General features: G+C 42.2%; 2 protein-coding genes across 4 annotated transcripts; one reads left to right on the forward strand and one right to left on the reverse strand.

Annotated features, from left to right (window-relative positions):
- Positions 1-339: 339 nt before the first annotated feature.
- Positions 340-1,707, reverse strand: wu:fb55g09 (myotubularin-related protein DDB_G0290005). The gene has a single exon (XM_053868643.1). It carries the CDS (start codon positions 1,299-1,301, stop codon positions 687-689), a length of 615 nt encoding a protein of 204 aa, XP_053724618.1. The 5' UTR covers positions 1,302-1,707; the 3' UTR covers positions 340-686.
- A 1,776-nt stretch (positions 1,708-3,483) lies between these two features.
- On the forward strand, positions 3,484-19,808 carry nisch (nischarin). 3 transcript variants are annotated; one of them, XM_053868997.1, is made up of 28 exons: positions 3,484-3,664; positions 4,158-4,241; positions 4,722-4,904; positions 5,524-5,572; positions 5,840-6,003; positions 6,088-6,183; positions 6,512-6,607; positions 6,669-6,821; positions 8,042-8,110; positions 8,749-8,934; positions 9,051-9,179; positions 9,394-9,507; positions 9,738-9,918; positions 10,976-11,091; positions 11,163-11,239; positions 11,382-11,645; positions 11,953-12,254; positions 12,793-13,007; positions 13,090-13,460; positions 14,501-14,685; positions 14,810-14,879; positions 15,134-15,269; positions 15,366-15,510; positions 15,597-15,716; positions 15,799-15,960; positions 16,288-16,460; positions 16,884-17,059; positions 17,903-19,808. In XM_053868997.1, exons 1-28 carry the CDS (start codon positions 3,584-3,586, stop codon positions 18,228-18,230), a joined length of 4,425 nt encoding a protein of 1,474 aa, XP_053724972.1. In that variant the 5' UTR covers positions 3,484-3,583; the 3' UTR covers positions 18,231-19,808. The 3 variants fall into 3 exon arrangements, 2 of the variants coding, with proteins under 2 accessions (XP_053724972.1, XP_053724973.1); XM_053868998.1 differs by lacking the exon at positions 15,799-15,960; XR_008414897.1 differs by lacking the exons at positions 16,884-17,059; positions 17,903-19,808 and having other exon boundaries at positions 15,776-15,960; positions 16,288-16,436.
- The last annotated feature ends 656 nt before the right edge of the window (positions 19,809-20,464 follow it).

Below are 20,464 nucleotides of genomic sequence, written 5' to 3' on the forward strand. Positions count from 1 at the left end.
TTATTGAGGTTTGATATTTTGCACAAACAGGATTATTATATATTTACAAAAAATATTTTGTACTTACAACATGACAAACATATCACTGTACAAACAAGATAATTATATGAATGGACAAAATAATACAAGTGGTATTTAATAGCTTTATGTGTTCCAGCAAAGTTTTTCCTCGCATGATCAACTCGATCACGGACTGAGTGAAACCTCTAATTTCATTGGGCTCATATCCCAAGTAACCACCCAGTGGAAGACTGACTAGTCACGCTTCACTTATTAGATTAAATCTCACCCACATCGGTTGCTTTCACTTGTAAACGCCAATGCAAGTTCTCGACAGAGGCAAAACACACAAGTATTTTACAATTCATCTTTTTATTTTTGAAAAAAAAAAAAGCCGTTCAGCAACTGACAGCTTGAGTTGACTAATAGTATTCAAAGTACTATCCAGCTCAGTGCTTATTGGACAACTGTACTCACTCCCACTAACCAGCCCTTTCTTTGTTTGCAACAGTATAAACGGAAAAGCACACCGTGCTGAGTTGAACTCATACCAGTCACACGCACAAAAGAAAGGAGCCTCACAGTTTCTTGTGTTGTTCGCTTGACAAAAGCAATCGTTGGCAGTATGTCCTGTGAAACATTTTCTGTCACCTGACAAGTCTGATGAGAAGAAGTGAAGTTTCCCTTCAGGGTGTCAGGATGTCACAGAACTGGATGAAGTCCCTCTGCATGAAGTTCTGGCTCTGCATCAGGTCGTCCTCTGATGGGAAGTACTGCATGCTGTCCTCGTGAAGCTGCAGGTGGTCCAGAACGAGGACTTGCCCGGGTGGCGCTGTTGAGCCGTTTGGATCAAGAGTGTCCAGAAGGGCTCCTCTTGCATTCTCAAGGATACCCAAATACGAGTCCATGTCAGTGAGCTCCGAGTCGCTGTCGGAGCTGATGGAGCTGTCGCTGCCCACCGAGTCGGACCTCATGTGTAGCATCTGGTACTTTTCGTGCATCAGGAACTGATTGGTGTTCTTGGGGGCTCGCATTCCTCTTGCTCTGTTTCCTTTGACATTAACAGGCCGCAGTGACATCACCTGTCTCTGGAGGGGGTGGTGATGATGATGATGATGATGGTGTTGGTGGTAGTGGTGGCTCCTTCCTTTGGTCCACCCAGCCCCTCCTGTCCTACGCCCCTGCGAGCGCCCCCTGCAGCTCTTGGACCATCCGTGCCTCCTGCGGCTGGCAGCCTCCCTGTGTGGCTTCTCCTGGTCAGTCTGCCTGCAGCTCCTCCTGCACACCATCTCTGAAACCATTTTCTTGCCTTTCGTGCAGGTTCCTCCCTTCTGCTCGTCTTTACATCGTCCTCGCACGAGTTCCCACACAACAACGAAGAGATGCTGCTATTTCGTCTTTGTTTGCCTGATCAAAAATGACCCCTCCTCGTCTCTACCTTTTCACCACCCTTTCGCTTTTTTTCTTGACCTCTGGCTTTGGCTGGTGCATCGCCTGCTCTTCCTCTCCTCGCGGGTGCAGTTTGCCTGCGCGCTTGTCACGCCCTCCTCAGTCAATCTAATCTCTTTTCCAGAACTCAGACCAACGCTGACTGAAACCTGCGGGGAGCTTCGACTTTGCTTCTCCACAGTCTTCCTAATGTTTGAAGGCTTGTGGCTGTCAGTAGGTCGCAGACGAAACGTCACAAGCACAGACTGAGCTGCTGCTCTCTGCCTACAGCTGGATAAGGACTTGGAATATTCCACTTACGCGGTTAAAGGAGGGGAGAAGCCGTCACTAAACCTGCCCATTCAGGTGCCTTGAAACGATTGGACGAATTTGTCATATATCAGAAACCTTCTCTGAATAATAGATCAAGAATATATAATATCCAGCTAAATATCGTCCCTTACAGCACTCTTATGTACCCCCCCCCATCACGTAATGGTTGATCCGGCTCTGTTTGAGCGAGCTGAAATCTGATCCTCTGCTTCAGCCCGCCCCCGAGGACAACTGACGGACATACCGAGTTCCTGTGGATCAGAACCAGAATTTTAATAGCAAAAGTGTCAAGATGCATCCATGCTTTTTTTCCACGAAACTTGCGGCTTTACTTGGACATGTGTGACACATATACTACAGATAGAAATAAGACACATAGACACAGTCGATAAGACAGTCCAAAAATGTAGAGTTTCAACCGAATATGAGACGGCAATCGCCTTTTTAATGCGGTCCTTTTCGATGTACGTCAACATTGATCTGTGAAAATGGCGTGTCAAATCGGTTAAAGGAACATGTAGAATGCACTTCTTCTTTCTAACTGTAGGCGGCACAGTACACTCAGTGGAGCAAGTACGCACCTCATTTTTTATCAGCTGTAAATAAACATTGACTAAAGTATCCGTGAATAGTTGCTGCCTTTCGAAAGACTGGCGCCCTGTCCAGGGTGTCCTCGCCTCAAGTGGCTGGGATGCAATCAAACAATTTTTAAAAGGTTGCAGCGGGAGCAACTGATTTCTAATGGTACCGTTTGCCATGAATTGTGACAGCACCCAAATATTGCACGTACAACCTTTAGAATAGGATCCTGTTGGTTAAACGCCAAATTTGTAGACCAGATGTGAAGATAAGAACAATAAGGGAGTAAAACCTCTCCCGTGAGACTGTTGAATATCCGCAAAACATTCATTCACATAGCAACCTGTTGCTTAATCATTGCCCTAATATGCTCGCACTGAGCACAACGCAATGCAATTACGTCCATTGTTCCTTCTCGCTTATAACAAAAACAAACCATGGTTTAGCACCACCATTTATGCCCTCACGTGGCTCTTTTATGTACTGCACAGTTATTCCATCAACGTTTTTGTACTGATATAAAAAAATATTCTGTGAATGCTATAAAAGTGTTTCAGAACGTACTTTGATAAATCTCAAGTCACGTTTGCATACTTCTGGAACTAAAACTTAGTAGGTAGTGTTTTTATAAGGACAACACATGCGCAGACAACTCGTGAAATCATTCATGTTTCAGTTGGATGGAAAAAATATAAATATTTATCGTAGTGTACAGCTTCAAGAACTGATGACAACTTAAAGCAACATATTCCGTTGTCTGATCTTAAAAGAATCACTCTTACATCGGGAAATGTATTCAAATGTGTTCATTAGTAACAAATACAAGTTAATATTGAATGAAAAAAATGAACGCGCTTCGTCATTTTCATTTCTCTTCCCTTGGTCCCGATAAACATTGCGATTGAGTGCAGTATCCCTGGTAAATATTTGAAAGCGTCAACACGCACCGAGAACAGGCACCTCACAGCAGAGATGACTTTGGATTTATATATTACTATCACATATTGTGCATTCACATCACATCCCAACTGTGTTTTTGAGCGTTTGTCATTTAGATAGTGGGATGTCAAAAAAAACGTTTGTCAATAAAGTTTTTTCTTCTTTTCCGCTTGCAGCAGTCAGCTGTCAACGCACCATAACAAATATGGCGTCCGACGGCAGCTGAAGGAACACAATCGCTGGGACATCAGTTGTAGTTCTTTTGGATTGTGATGCGAATCGAGAGCAAGTTTATGATTTAAACATGGAGGAGGACACATTTCCAGAGGACGACGTTGAGAGAAAAGTGACTGTCGTCGGCGCGGAGCTGGTGGACAACTACACTGTATGAAACGTTGTGGTTCACCACTGCTAATTAGCTTAGCTTTGAGCTAACGTAGCCTATTCTCTATATAACGGCAAGAAAATTAAATTAGGCGCTGGTTAAGGTTTGGGCTAAACGACGAGATGTGTTTTGTTTATCTAATCTAGTTGACTTTTCTACAGTATTTGATTTAGGGGCAAGCAAAGTGCAAATATGTTTTCCTCTCACAGATGGTTTGTAATGCATTAAAACAGTTTTGGTTTAATGGCAGCATTAACGCGATATTACTCAACATGTTTCTGTTATGGTTTTGTCTTTGGAGTCTGGAATGGGCTTTGCACTGTTCTCTCCAGTAACTGTAGTGATTAGTGATGTTATTTTAGTCATATATATATATATATATATATATATATATATATATATATATATATATATATATATATATATATATAATTATCGACAACGTAAAGAACGTCCTTAAACAGTCGTGCTTGTTCTTATATGGGATTGTCAGGTGTACATCATTGAAGTGCAGGACGGAGTGCATCGGTGGGCTGTAAAGCATCGCTACAGTGACTTCCACGACCTCCATGAAAAGGTAAGTGACTTGAATCCTTGAGAAAGCTTGGATTCCAGAAACCAAACTTACATCTTGCTGTTGAGCTTTAATGAAAAGGTTGCATAATAAAATGTATTCTATTGATATTTTCCCAGACCAGAGTAGTGAGATATATTTGTATATTCATATGCCATTCGTATGTGGCTCATCTGTCGGCATGTGACACATTCATATCATTCATCTTGTTTGTTCTCATCCACCCACATTCAAACATTCTTCTAAGGTTCTTTAAATGTCACACCCACTTTTCCAGTTTGAGAAAAGATTCCATGATTACTCAGCATATGTTGTTACACATGCCTAGCTGGCCAACAACTAGCTCACCTAAATCTATTACAGTAGAAAAAAAATATCTCTAAACCTGAATTAAACAGTTAAATTTGTGCAAACAGTATCCATACAAAGCTCTTGGAACTTCTTAAAAGTAGTTACTACTAAGTTTATATTTTTTTATTTAAGTTGACAGCCGAGAAGAAAGTGGATCGCCGGCTACTTCCGCCAAAGAAGATTTTAGGGAAGAATTCCAAGACTTTAGTGGAACGACGGCAGAAAGAGTTGGAGCAGTATCTGCAGACACTTCTCCAACAATTTCCACAGGCAACACCAACTCACCTTGCTAACTTCCTTCATTTTCACCTTTATGTGAGTATGACGATGAACGGCCCTGGGTGCCTAACCTGGTCATTAATTAAGATTTTTCTTCATTATGATGTGATGGAATGACAGTGCAGGCTCTCGGTTGATATTCTTAAAGAGTGCACTTACAGGTGGCATGTGAGTAACTGAGCTGCATAGTTTAAAACAAAGCATAGTTTACTTTTCATTAAAATCTACAGCACAAATTCCATACAAACTCTCATAAAAAAAACTGTCTTCTATACAACATTAGTTGAACTAATACTATTATTTACGCTCTGCATGAGTGCTTTTTTGGAGTCTTGTGATATCATTCAAGGTCACAATGTGTCTCTATCACAATTAACCAGTATAGTCTTTGCCCTAAGGGGCTCGCAAAGAAAACAGCCTGTTGTATATAGTTGTCATGTGCATATGAGTCTGTGAACATTGCAGAGAATAGGTCTTTTTTTTCTCCACTCAAAACACTGAAATATTAAGTAGAAAAGAGAAACAACAGAAAGTCTATGAGCTATTTCATACATCTTCTTCGAATGTTGAAGCGTTTTATAAAAAAAAACAGTTTGTTAGTAAAGTACATTCAACAAAACAGAAGATTTATTTAAAATGTATTTTCTGTTTTCAGGAGATTAATGGCATCACAGCAGCCCTGGCTGAGGAGTTGTTCCATAAAGGTGACACACACTGTGGTTTAAGCACTTTGTGAAAACATTCTAAAAAGTGCTATAATCAATAAATATTTGTAATAATAATAATGATGATGATGATTTTTGCATTATACTTGTCTTTAATGTTTGAACGTGCAATCCAGTTATCTGTTATCTATTGTTCTAATTGTTATCTAATGCATCTGTGCTTCAGGAATGAAATGAAAAACATTTGATAGATGATGAATCTGTTGGGTATAAAAGTAATGCGTCTTGTATCCTGCTCTGTCGCAGGTGAGCAACTGCTGCAGGCTGGCGAGGTCTTTTCCCTCTGTCCTCTGCAGCTTTACGCTGTCACACAGCAGCTCCGTCTGGCCAAACCCACCTGCTGCAACGGGGATGCCAAAACGGACCTGGGACATATTTTAGACTTCACCTGCCGGCTGAGGTACCTCAAGGTCAGTTGTCAGATTTGTATAGAATTATCAATCATGAGGCAAGGATCTGAGTAGATGCTATGCTTTCATTTTTGTTTCCATCAGATACCTGGCACCAGAGGTCCAGTAGGCACTAGTAATATCCAGGAAAGCAGTCTGCCATTTGACCTGTCTTTTTTCAAGTCACTGCTGCAGATTGAGGTAATTATTAAACTCTGAAATGAAGAACATTGCATGCACAAGTGAAGAACACAAATAAGCTGGTACAAAGAATCGACTCACTTTATTGTAAAAGTCGATGGAGGACAGAGAGGATCCTGGGATACAGTCAGGCAACCATTTGCACTTGTAATAGTGCTGAACATTCTGTAATCTATTGTTTCAAAGCTATTTTTTACCTTGTGCTGTTCTGTGCCATTTTACGCTTTGAAGCATTTCTACCTGAACTTTCTAGGGAATTAGTAGCGACTATTTGTCTTTTGATTGGCTGTCACATCCAAAGCTTACAGAGATTTCTGTCTGACTCTAGATCAGTGACTGCAGCGCTCAGCAGATCCGAGGATTGTCGTCTCTGAGGTCCAGTCTGGCCACTCTGAGCGTCCACAACTCGACAGATACGATGAAGGTAGTATCCAGAAACATTTGTATTCATGGATTCATTAGACTGAGTGCGAACCCCTTTACAGACCATCCTGGTCCCGGAGGCCAGTGAGTTTTCCCAGTGGGAGCCAGAGGGGTCTGAGACTGGATGCCCTGTGACTGCTGTTATTCCACTGTGGAAAAACTTGACAACGGTGGACATGAGCCACAACTGCATCCGCACCATTGACTCCTCAGTGGTAAGACCAATCATCTGTATGGCGTTATCCAAAATATCTTTTTTTACAAATATTAACAGGCCATCTGTTAATATCAATATATGCATCAAAACACAACAGATAAAGTATTTGCTCCTCACCATTAATAATACCATAATGTATTAAATGTAATCAAGACAAGTTGATATGAAGTTATGGAACCAGCGGTCACTCGCGGACACTTGCCGTTCTGAGCGTGACATTCGGAACGCTAAGTATGTTGCCCAAGAAATAATCATTGATGTCACGGAGCCAAATGTCCAGCCTTTCTCGAGTGTCGATTTAAGAAGGAAACGACCAAATCCACTCCTGTCTTGTGTCTGTCAGATGCAACGTTCTTTGGCCACCTGAATGTCAGCTTCTTTTGTAAACCAGAGTGGGAACTTTCATGAAAGAGGTTGGAGACAGCTGCTTCCGCTGAGTGCTCTCCCTGTCTCTCTCTTTCTACAGTCTAAAGAGCGTCATGCTGGCAAAAATATTGAGCCTTGTCACATCAAACTGTTGACCATTTTATTTACCTTTAAAGCGCTCAAATGGCACTGTTTTCGCTCGCGTGTCTGCAGATCTGACAACAGAGACGATCTACTGGAGGGTGAAAACAGTGCATTTTGAACCCTTTAAATGTAAATAAGATGTGAGGAGGTCATGATTCAAGTTCAGAACATTGCAGAGATTGTTTCATGAGTTAGTCTAGATGCTGGAACAGCTTCAAAACTAGAACTAGAGGATCACTAGAAGTGATCCTCATGCATTTTTTGCTGCGCAGACAGCACCAGTGCAACGGCATCTTATGGACTGGTACAGCTTATGTACTAAAAGAGATCTATTTTCCCTCTTAAATTTTGTGGGTGCCTCTAATATTCCGGTGCGCTGTATAGTCCAGCAAATTACGGTAGCTGCTTTTATTGTGAGGGAAAATTAATGTATTTTTCTACAATTTTCTGCAGTTTATTAGCTTCAGCTTTCAGGAGTTGATTCACCAATCGCTTTTGATAAATGTTGTCTATCAGTTGACTCAACAGGGAAATTCAGGACTGATGCAAATGTGGAATTAGAATCAAGTATTTTGTTCAGCATTGGGTAAAGAGATTAGCACATTTTGAATGTTGTGTTCGGTTAATAACTTATTTGATCCAGGTTTTCATGGGTTGAGCCCCTATCCGCATCTTTATTCTGACGCTGAATGAACATCTATCTTACAGAAATTAATTCCAAAGGTGGAGTTTTTAGACCTGAGTCACAACCAGCTTTCATCTGTCGAAAACCTACAGGTATGTTGAGGTATTACACATGCTATGGTGTTCTCAGTGACCTCGTACAGTATTTTGGTGTCACAGTTTGATGCAATATTTATTGTATTATATTATTATTAAAAATGTTAAACAGTTTCCCTTGTTTTTATTTTGCTTTAAGCTTTAATTATTTCATCACAATATAATAAAAGTCTCGTTCACATCCTTAAGTGACTTCAGTGAGCATGCCCAGTTGACCTGGAATAAGATTATACATTTACCCTGTGCTTGTGGAAAGTGTTATAAGGTTGACATCTTTCAGATAGCCTATATTTTCTGCACAAGTAGTGATTGTGTTGTGTTCTTGACAAAGCAGAGGACACAGCAGGATACAAAAGTTACCCTGATAACCTTCAGACTCTGGTCGCGCTGATTCAGCACTCCTCTCTTTCACAGACGTTTGCTGTTTTCACATCACAAATAGAAATGTTTTGACTTATTTCCCCCCTCATCTACTGTGGACATACTAAATAGTAAACACTCCAAAGTAATTAATGCTGTGAAGGTACAGGTGAAGAATCACTGCTCACTAGTTAGGTGGCCCTTCCATCAGTGGTGATTTCTCTGTTTGCATGGGACAGCACACCCTGTTTATCAGCTCAGTGTCTTGTCTGCAGTACCTCTACAACCTGGTACACGTGGATCTGTCCTACAACTGCCTACAAGTCCTTGAAGCTGCTCATACTCGACTGGGCAACATTAAAACTCTTAGCCTGGCAGGAAACCAGCTAGAGAAACTGACTGGTCTCACCAAACTCTACTCACTTGTCAACTTGGACCTCAGTAGCAACCGACTGGCCCAGGTAAACAAATGGATTATTTATTGTTTTCTTTTATTATATATTGCTTTTGTATATATTTGCTTTCACAGTCTCAACACTTGCTAGTTAGTTTGAGTGAAATGAATGTTGTTTTGCAGTTGGAGGAGATAAGAAATATTGGCTCACTTCCTTGTCTGGAGAAAATCAACTTGTCCAGTAACCCGATGTGCATCATCCCAGACTACAGAACCAAGGTCCTGGCTCAGTTTGGAGACCGTGCAGCAGAGGTGCATATACGATTATCAAGTGTCCTCTCTCTGACACAGATATCTAACAACAGATGCACAAAAACATCAGTTCTACTCAAACAGAATATGCAACAGATACCAGTTAGGAGAGAAATGACTACAGTATACACCCGACATCCTGTAGACATACTCTGAATCCGTGATAAGTCAGTAAATTGATGCAGTTCTTATTTGTCTTCTGTGTTTGCGTCAGGTTTGTCTAGATGGTAATGTGACAACAGAGAAGGAACTGGACACTGTGGAAGTTTTGAAAGCCATTCAGAAAGCCAAAGAAGTCAAAGACAGGATGAGCGGCAGCGATAAAAAGGTACAATGGCTGTTTCACATCATTAAACTTGTGATGGCAATGCTTGCGTTTGACTGAATTAGGCCTGGTATGTGGTTCAGGGTCTTTCCAAACCAATTTTATTAACCTTGCTGTGACTGATCGTGATGATGATGATGAAGAGGTGGCACCTTTTTGCTGGTTTCGGATCATATTTAACACTTTATAATTACTGCTGTCTGAAAGCTTCCACCTCTGTGTCTTCTTGTCAGATCAGTGAGGAGACCAGACTGTCTGCTGCTGTTCCTTCTTTTATCTCCTCCACCCCTCCCTCCACCTCTCACTGCTCATCCTCTGTCCTTCCTCCTCCTCCCCCTGCTGTTGCTGTCACCACCCCTTCCTCTACCTCCTCTTCCTCCTGTTCGACTCAGCTACCTGCCTGCCCCAGCCAAGGTAACTAGTGTCTCCATCAGGCTGTGCAGTGCTGTAGGAGTTGTTCTGACTGACAGACAGCAGCCAGAAAGAATGACTGGCCTCTGACAACCTTCTTGATTCTTGGTTTCACCAGTGTTGATATTGCGGAATATTCTGCTGTCTGGCTGCTGTCTTAACTGAAGATTGGTTAATTTAATATTGTAGAACAGGTCTGCAACCTGTGGCTGTGAAACATTGAAACTGTGGTGTACTAGTTGTAGTCTCTTACCAGTGTTTCTTGTCTTGCTTGCCTGAAGTCTTGTTATTAAGTTGTATTATTAAGTTCCATACCGTACTATGTTTTACTGTTGAGTTGTCTGTGTTTTCGTATTCCTTAAGTAAATAGGAAGGTTGCAGACCGAGAATATTTCTATAGTACTGCCACTGCTTGCCGTGTGTACGTCAATTAGGATGCATGCCGCTGTATGTGCTCGACTGTGTGCTGTTACAGCTGTGTTTCCACTCTGTGGAAAATGTGAATGTATAATCTCTTGTTTGTGTTGAGTCCACTCAAGTGCATGTGTAAAGATGTGTCCATCAGTGTGTTGAGTCGTATGTGCACTTATGCATGTCCGTTAACTTTTTTTCATCATCCGTGTTTATGCCTTTGCATGCATTGGAGTTTGGTCCCTTTTCTAACCAAAGCAAGAGGCGGGAATACACAGGTCGCGAGTCCATCGCTGGGCACACACGCACACCAGGGGCAATTTTAGAGTGTCCACTTAACCTAGTGAGCATGTCTTTGGGCTGTGGGAGGTAACTGGAGAACCCGGTAAAAACCCACGCGCACACGGGGAGAACATACAAACTCTATGCAGAAAGGTGGCCCGAGCATGGAACCCGCAACCTCCTTGCTGCAAGGCGAGACTGCTAACCACTAGGCCGCTGTGTGGCCGCATGTTAATGCATCATTTTATTTAACAGTACTCACGATGCAATTTTTGTTCTGTTAGGTCAGTAAATCACTTCAGTGCATGTCTACAAATGAAGTTTCCTGAAGATAAGATAAAATCTGTGATCTTTTTGTCTGTTTCAGAAGTGTCCAGCAAAGATTTTATAGCGCCCCCCAATACTCTCCCTCCTGTGGATGCTGCCCTGACCCCTGCTAGATTAACCACAAATACACACCTCCAGTCTGCTGACATCATACAGGTCAGCGCCAAGCAGCTTTCCATTCAATCAATAAGGTGAACTGTAGATTGCTTATTTGCATTTTTCTTCAGGTCCCGGTCATCACTGTATCTGATCACACACAACGTGAAATGTGCACAAGTGTGAGCTCTTTACCGACAAATGTCTGGTAAGTAAGACAGGCGAGTTGGTGAGTGAGGATGATGAAGTGTGGACTAAGCGAAGTGAAGAACTCTTTTGGTCTGCTCCTGATTTACAGTTGTGATGTTTTAAGAAGTACATGACAATGACGGATCACATTTCTTCTCCAGTTACTACTGCTCCCAACCATCTGACTCCAGCTGCCCCAGCAACTCAACCTGCCCGCTTCTTCCTGATGACCTTGTCTCCCTCTCATTCAACAAAGACTTCATCAACCAGTTGTCTCAGAAGCTTGGTTCACATGTAACGGAGCAAACAAACAAGGCTGATTCTGATGATGTTGATGATGATGGTACAGAGCAGATTGACGAGAGTAGGACCGAGTCCACTGAAGTTCTGCCTGTTGTGGAGAGCACTGAGGTGCAATGTCAAAGGTAATTCAACCCATTACGTGCATTGATCATTTTCTAGAATTGAAAATCTTACATATGCACCCTGTGATCTATAATTGCTGTGTGTGCAAATGATTGTAAAGTCTTCATAAGCATGTACTTCAGAAATGCCACATTATTAGAGAATATTTTCCACATTTTTCCACTGTTCATTTTGCCCAGATCTTGTGGATTATTTAAATGTTTCTATGTTCTCTGATCCACATAATTGTAGAATTAGGATTGTCTCACTTTTCAGTTTTATGCCGCTGATTCTTTGATATGATTTCAATTTGTCTTCAATTCCCAGCCCAGGCTCCAGAGATGGCTACTTCGAGATGGGTCTGGACGACTCTGTGGAGGAGTTGAACAGCTCGCCATCTGTGTCACATGATCTTTCTCCTGAAAGCTCCTCAAACTCCCACAAGGAACTGGTCAGGGACAATGTGGAGGTGGGAGATGAGAGTCTGCAGGTGAACAGGGTTCTGTGGTGCTACTGCGTTGAAGTGAAACAGGAAGTAGCTCAGAAAGTGGCGTGCCTGGTGCTGACAGAGAAGCTGCTAGGCCTGTTGTCTGGATCAAATGACTTCACCTGGCCACCTCAGAGTGACGGTAAGTAAGAAATAACACTCTTAAAGCAAATTCTTGTCTGTTTATAGAATGAAAATGTATTTATCATGATAATTATTATTATCGCCGAAATTTCAAATTCTTTTGTCCATATGGCCCATTCCTATTGCTGAAGCTCTAGTGCAGTGGGATGCCATGCAGGTGTTGATGTGCACCAAGGCAGAGGGCTCAAAAAAACCTATTACTACCACTCCATCTAATAAAACAAATTCCAATCCATTGACTCAGAGTCGACGGGTATCATTATCAAAGGTTTCCTGTATTAAAAATAAGTTTAAAAGTACGATAGTCAACCACAGTCCACCAAACTCTCCACAGCTGTCATAAGCCGGTGTCAAACGCTGCAGAGTTGGAGAGCATGGTGCACCGTCACGGGCTCATCGTATTCATGTATGCGAGTCCTATACAGCGAGTGAGACGCGTGTTTATTATTTATTTATTGTGAATTCTCATCATTGTATTGGCTGTATATCATGTACGATAAGTTATCGGCCTTCCCTAATCTGAATGTAATTTTCAGTTGAGGGAGGGAAGAATCCGACTTCATCTGACATGCTGTCAAAGCTCACTGTGAGCTTCCTGGCTCCCTACTCCGAGCTCCTGTTGTTGGCACACTCCAGAGTCCCTCACTCCTGTCTAACTCTCTGCCTCCGGGGCGGTCAAACTCACTGGTTCATCTTCTCAGAACCTCGGCAGCTCCAGCAAATGCAGACAGAACTGCTGACACTGGTCGAGGTCTGTATGAGCTGAATCCAGCATCATTTATGGGTGATACCACTCTAGCTGAACTAAAAGGCACCTTTTTCTTGTGATTCAGATGAATTTAGAGAGCACTGGTTCACCTCAGCCCATCCCCCGCTCACTTCTTAACTCCTGGGAGGTGGAGGAGAGTCAAGGTGCTGCGGGAGGCTTCCTCGCCCACCTTACGTCTTCCTCTGCTACGTTGGACATTCACCCACTATCAAATGTCCTGGCCACTGAAGAGGGGGCTGGGCTTCCTTCACTCCTCTTCCTCACCAACCGACACCTCTGGGTGCTTAAGATGGACTTCAAAGCTATTTTGGGAGACTCTACGTTATCTAGTGTGTACAAGCTGATTCGTGTTCCTCTTGGTTCTGTGGTGTGTCTCCCAAGAAAGACAGCAAACACCCACTCATCAGACTGCAGTGATCCACAAGAGAAGAACAGGTATAAACCGAGAACAAATTGTGCCAGAAAGGGCGGTAGTGGGTGCAGGTTTTTGGTTCCAACCCATCAAGCACACACAGTTAGACCAATCAGGTGTCATCTTAAACAGAAGCTGACTGACAGTCACTGATCACAGATCACCTGGTTGGTCAAGCTGTATGTGCTCGATTGGTTGGAACAGTAACCTGCACGCACTGTTGCCCTTTCTGGTCCCTTTCAGTTTGGTGACCCATGGTCTAGCTACATGACAATTCAGATGTTTCTGTCAAAGTTTGTGCACCACACACACGGCCATGTGCACACCCTCAAGTACACTCTCAAGTCGCATCTCTGCTTCCATCATTTTAATGAAAACAATATAGCAGTAGAGTAGTCAGTATTTCCACCCTATACGCATGAACACATTTAGGGGATTGATAGGCTTTGTGAACCAGATTTGTTTATGTATTTATTAGTGGTGGGATTCGATTAAAAAAAAAAATTAATCTAGTTAAGTAGACTCAATTAATCGCGGTTTAATGGTGTAAGAATATTTCTATTATATGACTGAATCAAATGATGGACCCATACATACATTTAAACAACAACATATTTTGCATGAGTTTGACAATAGCACAATAAATCACGATGGTGGCCATATTCAAGTTTTTATATCACCTTATTTAAACTGAAGCTCTTTTAATGCCTTGAAAATATTTTTAAGAATTTCAGTTTCATAAGAATTTCAAGTCCATTCAGAGTAGTGGAAACCCTGGCCATTTTGTAGAGAAAAACCTCCCTGAACAAAAGCAAACAGAAGCTTTTGTTTGCTTTTGTTCAGGGATTCCTCCTTGTTTGTTGTTGTTGTTATCATCCGAGCTGCCACGTGTCTTGTGCATCAGTGGGATCAGTGGACCAGGAACTCCTGCACTTACAAAGGTTCTGTGTTGTCTGGAGAGCAAACTGTCAAATTAAATTAAGTTAATTTTGTGTTGTAATCAATCGTAATTCACTCGTTAAAGTCCCACCACTAGTATTTATTTCATCTCATGATTGTCCAGGTCCTGTCACACGTTAGAGCTTCTGTTGGGAGGTCAACGACTACTCCTGCTTCTCCCACTGGCCTGCGACCAAAGAAGCTTTCTGGAAGAGTTGATTCAGCGCAGAGCGTCTCTGGATGGACTCAAAATGGTGGCCCTCCCCCGTCTGTGCCAACCGTGTCAACATCAGGAGCGACAGAGACAAGGTGAGATGAACCTACTGACTTATGAAACCATACTACTTTGTTACACAAATTCTTACTGCACTGATATGTGATCTTTTTGGGCTCTGCTCCTGGTTTATCACTAAGCTGTCTGTTGACTCTGCAGAGTGCTCCACCTGCACGGACCAGTGCAGCTGTGCTAGTACCAGCAGATTTCTCAGCACCAACTCTAACAGGTTGCTTCTTCCATCATCCGTTTCATTGCATTTTTGCATTTAAAATTAAATTTAAGTTTAATATAGCTCCCCAAGAGGCAGTTGTGTCCCTTTTGACCCCAGTTGAGGATTAATATTTGTCCTTATTTTTTTGTGTGTGTGTGGAAGTAGACTTAAGCCAAAGATAGAAAGTCATTGTATTTGTTTAAGTTCAGAATCAGGATATTATAAATTACTATTGAGAGGTGAATAACACAGTGCCTAATTCATCTCAGCTGGGACTCAAGTCTCCCGGTGGATGAGAACCAGCAGTCCTCTCACCTGGTCCAGGGCCTCTCTCCAGGGTTGAAGCTTCTGTCGGGTCTTGGACGACATCAGCTGCTGACATACTTTCACAAGCATATTGCACTGGTAAAGGAATAGAGGCGGTTGGGTTTGTATCTTCTATAAATCTGATTTGATGATCTGATTTCTGTTTTTTTTTTTTTTTTTTTTTTATTGTTCCAGTCTCCAGCAGAGGAGGTGAAACAACTCCTCTGGCTCTCAGTGGTTCTCTATAAGTCTCCAGAGACAGAGCTCACCTGCTGTCTGATTCTTTCCAATGACACCATCTACTTTCTGTTGGAAGACTCAGCTGCCTCTCTCTCTACAGGTGTGAAGTTGGAACTACACTTGTTACCTCCCAAGTGTTTTTTTTTTCTTGAAATAAAACACTGACAATCTATTCCTGTTTCTCAGCGCTGGAGCTTTCGGACTCAGGAGATCCATCTATGTCGCAGTGCTGCTGTCTGACCATCAGCTTGTCAGAGCTGCAGTCTGTCAATGTGGGATTATTCGACCAGTACTTCAGGGTCGTGGGTCAGTACATGTGCACATGTGCAAGGAGCAGGAATAAAAATATGCATTTAATAATGTAGTGTTGGGACCTCAAATTGTGCAGGGAGATCCGCCGAACACATTGTGTGCTGCCTCAGCCGGGATAGTTACGGAACAAGTGTCTTCCTGCAGGAGCTCATGTCGGCTCTCAGTCTGAAGCAGCAGCTTCCTCCCCCTGAACCATCTGAGCAGGATTTCTACTCCCAGTTCACAAACGCCACTACAGGTGCCCAAACTGCTGTTGCTGCTCCACTGAAATGATTTCATGAAACATGACCTATCACTTGTTTTGGTCTTTAGTCCAGTAACTGCAGTTAGGTGTTTTTTGTTCGATAGATTGAATCTGTTTACTTTTTGTAAAGTCAGTCACCGACCTGTTCAAAAGTAACTTTATGGTTGTTATTTTAGTCCGTCCACTCACAGTGTGTGCTTTGTTTTAGGCAGCAAACAGGAAACTTGGGTGGAGAAGGCAGTCTGAGATGTAAATTGCTGGGGTTTTGAATTGTAACCCTGTAATGTTTTTTTTTGTTCTGACCGTTTGTGCCCCCTGCAGGTAAAATGCACAACTATGAGCTGGTGCACAGCAGCAGGGTGAAGTTCGTTTATCCAAGTGAGGAGGAGATGGGAGACCTGACCTTCATCGTGGCAGAGAGGAAGACTCCAGTTGGTGCAGCGTCCTCATCTTTGCGCTCGTTCAACATCCTCCTTTATCTGCTGGTTTTCCAGGTAAACACGTTAGTTCTTTTTAGGTTGTACCTTAATGGCGTCTCATAAAATTTGGTGAAAAAACATTAAAAAAAAAACCCACATAACTAAGTTATGACGTGGTAACTGAACACTCTCACAAATATCACATTTCTATTCACTTTTGTGGAAATGGAAATCAAGTTTAATAATCAATAAAAAAGAAAAAAACATGAAACAGGAAGAGTGTTTTGGCTGTTCAGTTTGGAGAGATGTAAGGTCCGCTGACACACACGACAAAGGGAGAAGAGGCCGAAATAGTTCATAGAGAGGGGAGAAGAGAATATTTATCAAAGGTTTCAGCAAGAGCTCATGAAGAAGAGGTGATGTTTGTTCTTTCTAATTTCTTTTGGGCTGGCCTTCCCTCATATTTACTGATTCAGTTTCTTCCTTTCTACCTATCAGGTGCAGTTACCGAGTCAAAGCACTGCCCTCTCAGGGACTTCCTCTCTACCCAGCACCGTTTCTTCCCCCGAACTCCATCCCAGGACTTTGATCCTGACTGGCACAGACGTGTTCCTGCTCGATGAAGACTATGTCAGTTACCCACTGCCAGACTTCGCCAAAGAGCCACCATCCAGGTACTGAGAGTGATTTGAAATCAGATTGTTCGGTTAGCCTAATGGTGGTCAAACCTGTCAGCTTTGGACGACAGTAGCGCTGTGGTTCCAGACTGTAGTCCTGAACAGTGACTCGAGTCATGACGGCTCATGCAATGATTCCAGGAATGAATGTCTGATGCTTGGGATGAAGAGGTCACTGTTAAATATGTTATTTGTGTCCTGATTTCAAGCAAACTGGTCTGAGGTCTGAACTGAGACAACAAAATTCAAATCTGATGAATCATTTCATGGATGTGGACGTTTGATATTCTTACCATTTGAAGCGGCCCTCAGTGAGTTTGCTCATTTGGCAAGTGACATGATGTCACGTACAAATGTTCACAATCAAGAAGAAACAAACCACAAATTCTCTCCAGCCAGTGCATGACTCTGATCTCAGGGTTGTCATGCAGATGTCATGCTCACGCTTCCCTGCCACAGTGAGAGAACCTGTGTGCATGAAGAAGCAGTTGCTAGAATAAGAAAGCAGTCCATTTATTTTCGCGGCAAGAGCGAAGAGGACCAGGGTTTCAGAAGTTTTGCCAGGAACTGGGGAGCAGAGACAAATCCATATTCACGAAAGCCTAATAGCAGTAATCTATTGAAAGTACTCTGCACAGCATTTAATAAGATTCACAGTGTATATGTCGCTTATGCAAATCAGGTGGAGTTGAAGTCTGAACTTCAAGTCGCTAAAGATTCTTTTTAAAAACTTCAAAGATGTCTGAGAAACTTGCAATGACTTCTCAACCGTGGTGACTACTTCTGGATGCTACTGCTACCTTCAGCAAAGCTTCATTCTCACTCCTGTCTGTTTGGTAGGGAGCGCTACCAGCTGCGTGAGGGTCGGAGGATCCGGGACCTGGACCGCGTCCTGCTGGGCTACCAAATGTATCCCCAGGCCCTGACCCTCGTCTTCGACGACCTGCCGGGCCCCGACCTGCTTTGCCACCTCACCATGGACCATTTCTCGACAGAAGGGGAGGAGCCTCAGCGCAGAGGGGGCGTGGTCAGCGCCGGAGCGGAGAGCGAGGTCCAGTGGTGTGTTTTTGTCCCTGGAGCCGACAGCAGAGAGAGATTGATCTCATTACTTGCTCGCCAGTGGGAGTCGCTGTGCAGCAGGGAACTTCCTGTCGAGCTCACAGGCTGATGGAGTCACATGGCAGAGTCCATCGTTCATTCATACGCACAGGTACTATCAGCAGGTTTGAAGGCCTCAGTGTGTCAAATGTAGCAGGTGAAATCCAGGTTCTGATGTTGAGATTTTTGAGCTCTCCGTCTGCTTCCATCTGCAGCAGGATGTGCTTCTTATGGTTCATTATCATCCAAGGTCATTTTTCACAGTTATAGCGAGGTGATTGAGTCCCATAATAGATTTTAGATCCATATAATTTAAAAAATGTGACAGTTACAATGATGGTTAGATGAAAAAAAGTAAAAACTAAAGCAATGTCACAACATTTTGAAAATTTGTTTTCAATGGAAAAATAGATTTTCAGTCATAAAAAAAGTATGTGGAGGAAACAATTGACATGATGCAGAAGGAAAATATAAAAAATCAATAGAGGTATCTTGAGGGATTCTATAAATAATTCTTTGTTGTGATGAACGATAGAATATGCGCCAAACACATAAGGAAACAATAAGTTGAAGATGGAAAACAATGGTATATACAGTATGTTACGCACTTTCAACGCAGTGGGAGTCGGGTGTTGTGGTCGGCCTGCTGAGGCCTTTCGGAGAAACAAAAGTCAACCAACTGCAGAGATGGGACCAGACTGGTTTATCTTCACTTGACTTGGACGATGTAATCTACCAGCCTGCCTGGTGTTTATCAGCAAGGGGGCGCTGCAGACATTCCACAGGAGGTCCTTACATCCTCGCTACTTGCACGTGTGTGTTGAAAGAGAAACTGCCAGCAGCGCAGATGACACAAATCAAAAGTTGCCTTGCTTGATAACCAAAAACTTTGTTTGTATATTTATGGAGCAACCTGCATGTCAGGCTGCTCCTGTTTGTGACACACACACACACACACACACACTCTGAAACAAACACACTGCTTAGCACAATCTCCTCTGAACCTTTTATCCTTTGCACATTTTGACAAATGTTCCTAAACTGTAAATTTTTTGCTTTTATTATGATATTAATATAACTATGACTTTTTTTAAAAAATATGCTCACAATTATATTACAAGTGTCTGTTTATATTTACACAATGAACAAAGAAATCTCTTATTATCAGTGTTTTAATTTGAGTCGCTTTTATCATCGTGTCTCTGGTAACAACGGTTTGTCCCGGACTAACGTTCACTGTTGTTTATGTCCAGTGTTGTGTCGTTGAAGGGGAATGCCACTGAATTAAAGTGAAAATGGAAACGTTGCGTTGGATTCTGCAGTCTGCTTGGCGCTCAGACTTTTATCTGATACCTCTCTGAGCAAACTACCGTTTTTCAACCGGTGTACTGTGAGACTCTCAGGTGTGATGTGGGAAATGATCAGTTTCCAGATATGATGACGTTAAATCAAGAACAACTAGAACGGGTTGACAATCTACCAACGTGTGGACATTGCATGGATTCTGTCACATTCTTTCTATACTCTATAGATCTATGCTGATGCGTTGACTCGTCCCACACACTCGCAGCAAAGAAGCCGGTCAAATGCACTACGAGTTGTTTTTAATCCTAATGTGCCTCTAACTTGACCACACACACCTTCACGACAGACTGGTGGAGTGTTCCTTGTCAGTCCGCGTCTGCACCGCAGCGCTAACATGACGTCTCCCTTCGAAACTTTACTTTTGTTGACCTTCCAAGTTTGCTTTGTGGTTCAAAAACTAAATAAATGCACCAAATAAATGTGCTCCAAAATGTGAAGAGATAAAGAATCGTTGGTATAAAGCTGAGGCTAAGAATGTTAAGAGATTTGTCTGGAAATTACCCAAACAAGAATAAAAGTATGCAAAAGAGATTGTTTTAATATAAATATATTCTGCTATATATTTTTTTTGCCATGTTGGCCACCCCTTTCTGGTGACATTTTTAAACAAATATATTTTATGCTATTTGTTAGCATGGCAAAATAGCCAAATGTCACCTGCTGTAATTCGCAAATTCAAAGGGATATTCTTTTTTTTTTTTTTTTTTTTATTGATTTATATCAGCCACAATAATAATCATATAAATGCAAGTCCACAATCAATATTAAAAAAATACAGTGGATAAAAAGTAGAAAAATAAAAGAAAATGCAGAAATAAAGTTAAAAAAAACTAAACTGTAAATAACAGTTGTTTGTTCACTTAAAGTCCAATGTCTGTCTTGTGTATATATATATAACTGCATATAACAAGTTGCAAAGAGCAAGAGCATCAGTTAACA

The sequence above is a fragment of the Synchiropus splendidus genome, chromosome 6 (assembly GCF_027744825.2).
Source record: "Synchiropus splendidus isolate RoL2022-P1 chromosome 6, RoL_Sspl_1.0, whole genome shotgun sequence".
NCBI lineage: Eukaryota > Metazoa > Chordata > Actinopteri > Syngnathiformes > Callionymidae > Synchiropus > Synchiropus splendidus.